Source organism: Leopardus geoffroyi, chromosome B4 (genome assembly GCF_018350155.1).
Source record: "Leopardus geoffroyi isolate Oge1 chromosome B4, O.geoffroyi_Oge1_pat1.0, whole genome shotgun sequence".
NCBI lineage: Eukaryota > Metazoa > Chordata > Mammalia > Carnivora > Felidae > Leopardus > Leopardus geoffroyi.
Genome location: NC_059341.1, coordinates 49,753,899 through 49,762,095, shown reverse-complemented (window position 1 = coordinate 49,762,095; position 8,197 = coordinate 49,753,899). Strand labels below are relative to the sequence as shown.

The following is an 8,197-nucleotide window of genomic DNA, read 5'->3' as shown; positions in this document are numbered from 1 at the left end:
GTAGTTGTATATAATTATGTAATTTAAATATTTAAAGCCTATTAATAAAAAATAGTCATGAGGGAAAACAGCAAAATAAATACTGCATCAATTTTCACTTTTTTCTATTTCTAGATATTTTCCACATTGCATCCACTGTACACACATTGCTCTTAAAATGGAGGGAAAATATCATTTTATTAAGGGAGGTGGGGGAAGAAAGAGAACAAGCCCAAGGTTTGGGTGGGGGTAAATTTGAATGAAGCTCAAGTATGCATCGGCCCCCACTCAAGGGCTCAAGTCTGTTGACAGAGAGGATGGCATTCAATATTCCCTGCCAAGTGTTATTCTCAAGTGGAATTTGTACTTGTCCTTTAAGCTCCCTCTGAGCTTGGTATCGAGAAATAATAACGAAAAAGAGGTGTTTTCCTATTGCTCTAACTCTCGCCAGCAAATGCTGTTGCTCTCTCTGAGTCAACCATCTCCAACACAGGTTTCTAATACCTGTAGCCTGTTTTGGGGCAAGGATACACATTTTAGCCAAAGAATTCAAACATGATTATCATTAGTGTTACCCTTCTTATGATATAATCCTGCAGGAGTCCTTTGTCAGGTGCTGGTTAAATATACACCCAGTGGCTGGGGAAAGACTCTTCCCTTGCATCTGGGGTAAACAAAAAGATAAAGATCACTCAGGGTTCTTTGTAAACCACAGGAACCAAACAACCAAAATTGATTGGAAAGTGAGTCCTTTACAGAAGAAAAGCTAATCATGCCTCCTGAAGGATAACAACCAGGATGGCCCTGAATTTTCCATCAGAACCTCTTGAACAATCCCTTTTTTTGAGAACTGCCATCTGAATGACTCAGCTTCCATGTCCAAATTTCAGTCATTTCACTCGTGATTAAAATTCTTGGGGGGGAAATATGAAAGGGCTGCCTGAGACCATGTGCTGATTCCTTTAGCCAGAAGAAAACTCCACCAGGATCTCACATAATAGATGGGAGCTATTTCCCAAAGGTAAGATGTATGTTGGGCCTTGCCCTAGATGGTCTAGTTTATATCTGTTTTGGGGAATAACTATAAATAGCTTCATTTTCACTCACCGAAGAGGCCAAGTTTGGATAATAAATTGCATGATCACCTTACACAAAGGAAAAGTAGGGCATTGTTACCAAAGAAGACGAAGCGATGCTGAAGAGATGAAAATAGTTACCATTAGAATGAAACTATTAGAAAGAGCTGAAGCAAAGTGTTTGCTCCCAATCTCTCAGGTCGGAAGATAAGAATCAGAGTCAAAAGCCCTTATCAGTCTTTTGCTTCTGACTCCACCATAAAATTAACATTCTTATACTCATTGCCTATGTGTTGAATTATTATGACTTTAACCCAATAGTTCCATCTCCTTGTCTTCCTATGTCCTTGCAGCTAAATCCCTACATGTTCAAGTGTTCTATTTTACTGCTGCTTTTTTCGCTTAATTGGTGCCCTCCTGCTTTCCAACATAGAATGCTAACATCCATTCACCCAGCTGGAGGAGGGTCAGGGTGATACCAGATCCAATATTCCCCAAAGCATGTGTAGGATGGTTGCTGTATCCCTGCTGCTGACTAATAATAAGGAGTCAAAAAGCACCTTTTGATTCTGATTTCCTCCGAGAGGCTGTTCTACAAGCATGGGGTCAACTTAAAGGAAAAGGGTTTTTGTTTAATATTTTCTCCTTTCATTAGAGCACTTAAATTACTTTCTTGCAAACTCTGCTTGCTACCTAAATGTACCAGCACTTTTGTTACCTAATTAGCTTTCTTATCAGAATTTCAACCAAAAATAACAAGAAATGTAATAATGATAAGGTATTCTGCCCCCTCAAAAACAGATTCTCTTTCGCGCTTTATCTCTTGGTGCTGTTCTGGCTTGTTTAATTAAAGTATCAGAAATTATTAGACTCAAATTATTTCTTGATCTAGTACTCAAATTCTCCTGAAAAACTGCTTCTTTTGCCTCAGTATTTAAACCTTTATCAGTGTGAGGCAGATGAGTTTCTACATGTATGCAACAGGATTCATGTCATACAATATAAGTTTGGAGGAAAAGCCTAATTAGCCTCTAAATAATTAGACAAACAAATCAGATTTGGCTATGCTGGTCTACCATGAACATTTAAATACTTGTGTCTCCTCTCCCATGCTCCCGGATCATCAAAATGAACAACATTAATGTGCAAAAAGAGTATGAAACTTCAGCGTGGAGTTGTGAAATTCAAAGCAAAGATCTTATTTATTTTTTCATTAGAGAGTTGGGAGTAAAAAAAAATCACCAAGTTCAAAACACTAACAAAAGTTGTATTCAAGGAGGGTAGTCATGTCTGTTACAGACTTTGAAATAACAGATGAAGAAATATCCTTAAATCACCGCACTGAGAAGGAGAAAACTATAAGACATATTGGCTATTTCTCTTCATCATACTCTGGGAAAAAAATTCGGGTTAGAATCTGTTTGTTTCTGGTGGAGCTGTGTGAGAGGTTCATTTTCTTTGAAGTCGTCTGCAATATGATCCCCTTTTGCACTGTCAAGCTTGGCTACCTCAATTATCAGGCAGCCATTTTGAACTTGTGTTTTATTGGAACTTCAATACTTACCCCTGTGTTTGTGGGATGGCTTGCTGATGTCCGTCTAAGAAGAAACAAACTGGTATATGTTTGCTTATGTCTACATTTTCTAGGTGAGTGTCCTCTTCTGACTGGATTGTTTTGCAACTTAATTGAATAGCTTTTTGGTAGAGTTTTCACTTTCTATTATCCTTATCTTGCTGTTAGCCTAAAATGTGATAAATGAAGAGTATTGTTTCAATTTATACTATTCTTTGTATTATTTGAGGGATGCTAGTAAACATCTGTGCGTATGTGTGAGTGTGGATGTGTGGATGCTTTGATACCTATATCATTGCACTGATTATCTTTTATAATAATTACCTCTTTACGTGTCTGTCTTCTGTGCTTCAAATGCTCAGCTCCTTTCCCCCTTCCTGCCCCAAGCCCAAATTCGTGACAAATTCTATGTGAAACCTGAAGTTCACTTGCTTCACAACTACAATGAAATGTGCTAAGAAGGTTTTTGAAGTTCACGTAGAATAATTGAGGATGTTTCATCAAAAGGTGGTTTTTAATTAGCCATATAGTAATTAAGATTGCATATGCAGGCATGATTTCTATATTATGAACTATGGCTATATGCTAAACAAATGAATGAATTCAAGCACTACACTGTGCTTCTTTATATAGAGAAAAATAAATAATCTACACAAGTTTGGGAGTCAAGAGATTGTGAGAAATGTTGGGGAGATATCAAGATTGTTTGATACGGTATAGAGAATAAGTTGATGAACAGTCTGGAACTTGGGGCTAAAAAGTTATGTTGTTCTTCTGGACAACAGAGTGACTGAAAATATAATTAAAACAGTTGGGAAATGTTTTTCTTCAATAAAAAGGATAGACAACCACAGTGACAGGTTTTATACAGGGAGACCAGAACACCTCAGAGGACAGTCTAGGAGAAGTGTCAATCCAGGAGAGAACATGGAAAAAAAACATTAAAACTTGGCTACTAAATAAGAGAACAAATATGATGGAAAAACAAACATTAACTCCAAGTTTCTGAGCTGAGGAACTTAGGAAGGTAGTATGCAATTCACCATTACTGCGAAGTGTAGCAGAAATGCAGGTTTGGGGGAACAGGGGAGGAGATAAATGAGGAAGGGGTAGATATCAGGTATCCAACATATCACCCAACTTCCAGCAGGTGATCAATTACCTTCACCATTCATCCAATAGAGTGTGATTTAAACATAACTTCTTCACTGCTCCAGTTTTGTTAAATAAAAACAAAGCCACTGCATGGCAAATATTCAGTCAACATTCAACAAACATTCCTCAGTGACCACTTTGTGCCAGGCATTGTCCCAGGATCTGGGAATGCAACAGAGGAGGAATGCAGTCTCTTCTCTGTTGGAGTTGACTTTCCAAAGAAAGAGAAATGTAAACAAGCAAATGACATTATGCCAGGTGCTCAGTATTGTTATGATGAAAAATATGGCTCAGTAAGGGGACAGGGGAGACTAAACAGTGACATGGTTACTATTCTGTATCTGGGAATGTTTTCTGATAAGGAGACATTTAGGCAAGCATCTGAATGGTTTCTCTTCTGAATTTGGTAAGAGACCACACCCATAGATTTTGGTAACTTCTTATTTAACATGGTAATTCCTATCAGTCTAAATTCTTGTGTAAGCCATCAGACTAGGACTGAAGTCCCAATTTTAGAATTTGACCAACAAAAGACCTACGTCAACTCCATAACCATTCATTTTCTTACTAAAAGCTATTTCCTCGGCCCCCACTCACAGCTGCCATCAAATTCCAACCAGTCACTGAGTATCAGAGGTTCTCTCAAAAATGTGTCTTTTATTTCCAATGTTAAACCTTAGCTCAAAACTGCAGATTGCTTTTTCTTGATCATTACAATGGCCTACTTACTGGTCTATCAGTATGACTCCAATCCATATACCTTTCTACTAACAACATTGACTTCCTCAGCCAATAAATCTATATATTGGCTGTATTATCTAAAAAAACAAAATCCAACTTAGTACAAAAGAACCTTTACAATCTGTCCCAAATTTACCTCTCCAGACTTTTGTGTCAATATGTGACCTCAACCATGCTGAACTTCTTGTCTACTACCCTTCTTTAAAAATTTTACATATGCTTTTTTGTATGTCTGAAATTTTCAACCTTCCTTTATGTTTCTGCCCCATATCCAAGACTTGAAAAATCCTGCCCTTCCTTCAAGACCCATGTTGTTCACTTCTCTGTGCTCACCCATACTCTAATCAAACCTCTATAATTTCATTTAGCACATTATAATATAATTTCCACCTGTATGTCTGTCTTCTCTGATGGACTCATTAGCTTCTGGAGAGGAAATCCAGTGGGGCCCCACGACCTAGCAGAGGAGATAGCACATCTTGGTGTTTTACAAAGACCTGTGAAGTATGTGTGCTGATTATGTAGTGCACAATAGCACACATCAAAGAGGAGACTTTCTATCATACGTGTAATAGACTTGTATCTTTATTACATCAATTTTACCACAGATAAAAATAAAGTTTTGATCCAATGAAATCAACATATTACATTTTCTCAAAAGATGGAAGCAAAGCATCTTTCTAATGTACACAAAGGTAAAAGTGTTTTGTCTTTAGGGATGCCTGGGTGGCTCAGTTGGCTAAGCATCCAACTCTTGATTTCAGTTCAGGCGATGATTTCATGCTTTGTGAGCTTGAGTCCCGGGTCAGGCTCTGCACTGACAGCATAGGATTCTCTCTCTCCTTTCTCTCTGCCTCTCCCCTGCTTGTGAGTGCTCTCTCTCTCTCTCTCTCTCTCAAAATAAGTAAACAAATGTATATTTTTAAAAGTGTTTGTCTTTAAATATATGGTTGCTGCCAGAAGTAACTTCTCTGCCCATCCCCTTTGGGTGCCCTTAGCCTAGCCAGGCCTCACATCACCCTTCCAGAGACAAGTGGACTGAGTGGCAGAGAAAAAGCAGTTGGTATCACATCTGGCCGAACTTGACAGGAAACATCTCAACCTCAGTAATCTAAAGGGCCCACTCTCATGATAAATCAATTTGTTACCAAGCAGCTATTGAGTGCATATATTCTTCACATTATAAAAGCCATTGTAAGAGGGAGATAAAATATTAGACCTAAGTTTTGCCTTTAGGAGCTTATAGTCTAATTGAGAAAATTAACCACACAAAACCACCATGTAAAAATTTATACCAAAAATACGAAAGCCAAATTAATCTAAAAAATGGAAGACGAAAGTAACAGGGAGAAGCATTTTTCACTAATCAAATCGATAAGTAAGTAAATAAATAAATAAGATGATTTGACCACTTGATGGGAATTACAAAAAGAGGCAGATAACATCACGGTTACTCTGTAACATTGGGCAAGTCACTTAACCTCACTAAATCTGATCTATTTTTTTGAAAAATTGAATAAGAGAAAATCTACCTCTGACATCACAAAGCTTTTCCAGGATGAAACAATATAATACATATAATTGCTTTGCAGAATTTAAAGAGCTTAGCAAAAGTATGAAATTTCTATCAAACAAGGAAAGTGCTCAAGTGTGGTCCCTGCGAGATGGAAGTGAGAAGGCTTGACTGGCCCCCAGCCCTGTCACTTCCTGTCTTTCCCTCCTCTAGGCTTGCACTGCTTCACCCACCTCACCTTCTTACCTCTGTGTGTGCCAAGATGGCTCGCCCAGCTACCTAAGTGACAGAAATCAAAGGGCATTAAAAGGAGAAAGAGAGTAGAAAAGGAAAAGAGACTCTGTTCTTCTTACAATTCTGATAATGTTCTCCTTAAAATATTTTCTTTAGCAGGCTTTTGACATGTCTGAGATCTTCGAGTTTTCTATCACTCTAGTGACCGAGAACAAATAACCCTTACTAACAGCGGTTGGCTCTGGGGCGTGAGATTACAGCCATCTCTAGCTTCTCATATGACATATTTCCAAATTCTGTTAAAATGGACATGATTTGCTTATACATCTGAGAGAAAAGATACGTCAAATTTGAGAGGGGAAAGAACTAGGCCTCTGGATTCATTAAAAGACATATTGAAGGGAGTTTTCACATTTAGAAAAATCATGCTATCTCCAGAATCGCAGTGACTAACAAATATTTTGATAAGACAATCACACAATGATGCTACTTTCAGAGTTAAACCTTATTTATAACATGGTCTGGTGATTCAGTTGGTCTGTGCCATATTTATTCTCCTTTTTTCTCTCTCCACAGGCACTGTTTTATTATCTGTGGTTGCTTTTCCCTTGGAAGATTTCTATATAGGCACACACCATATGATTAACAATATACCAACAAAGGAGCAGAACAGGCTGTTTTACATGGCACTATTGTTCATCTGCCTTGGCACAGGAGGAATGCGAGCCATCATTTGTCCACCGGATGCTTATAGCCTTCAGGAGTATGGATCCCAGAAACAAATGTCTTTTTTTAACTGGTAAGTAGCACTGGCTAGAAGAGAAACAAGGTTTATGATGTTCCTCTCCCTCCTGGGATTTCTCATCATTTGCTCTCTGGTACCCTGTTGATGGTAGTAATTCAGTTTTTGTCATTGACTGGGTTGGGTAAGTGAGGACGTTACAATGCCTGTGACAATGATTCAGCCAGGAACTGTGGGAGCCTATGAGTCAGGTACAGACCACCACAGCTTACCAGCACCTTCCTGAAATGCAACGATAAATTAATCTTCCAAATAAACAAGTGGCTTATCATATTAAATACAAGGTGGCTTTGGAGCTAAACAGGCCTGGGTAGAAGTCTCAACTCTACTTAACACAAGCTATCTGACCTTGGTCAAGTCATTTATTCTTTATAAGTTTCAGTTTAATCATTTATGGAGGGTTATAATGATACCTCTTCTTGGGTTTTATTAGAGGTAATAATGTGTGCATTGTGGGCAGAGAACCTGGCACATCGTAGGTAGTCAATAAATGGTAGCTGTTGTTAGTTATGTCTACACTGTAGCAGACTAATGTGGCAGAGGTTATAAATGCACAGGTTAGTGCAGAGAAGATAAAAAGTATTTTACAATTTGTTGAATTGCAGTTTACGATTTTTGTATTTTACAAATTGTAAATTTTTTAAATGTGTTGAACACAATTTGAATACAATTTGTTGAATTATATTTTACAACTTGTTGAAACATCAACCAGTACCTCTGTCTTGCATCCACTTCACCCCTAACACCTAGAAGAGTTTGGATTCCATGAAAATCTAACTTCTTTCTGTAAATCTTTTTCTCTTTCAGTGAGTTCTTACACAGCTTTATGTGGTTTTAGAATCAATTTTTGTTATCGAATACAGATTCAAAAAAATAAAATTTGGATCTTAAAGTAGAGCATTTCAGCGTTTACTAGCAAATTTTGTTGTTATTATTACTCATCAGTGGAATATCAAGTAGATCTGAGATACATTCTTTTGTTCCCCTGTTTCTGTGGAATGATTTGCCAACATTTTTTCTAAATATTCTGTCTTTACATCAATGTTAGCAAGGGGAAAAAGCAATGTACAGACAGAATCAGACAAAACATTTAAAGAAAATTCATATTAAAATCATTAAATGAA

The 8,197-nt window shown here is 37.6% G+C and overlaps 1 protein-coding gene across 1 annotated transcript in view; it reads left to right on the top strand.

Annotated features, from left to right (window-relative positions):
- Positions 1–2,341: 2,341 nt before the first annotated feature.
- The window catches only part of SLC15A5 (solute carrier family 15 member 5), an 86,901-nt gene continuing 81,045 nt past the window's right edge, over positions 2,342–8,197 (top strand). The window contains exons 1-2 of the mRNA XM_045464259.1: positions 2,342–2,702; positions 6,848–7,070. Coding sequence (XP_045320215.1) covers positions 2,342–2,702; positions 6,848–7,070 — 584 coding nt within the window. The remainder of the gene's footprint in view (positions 2,703–6,847; positions 7,071–8,197) is intronic.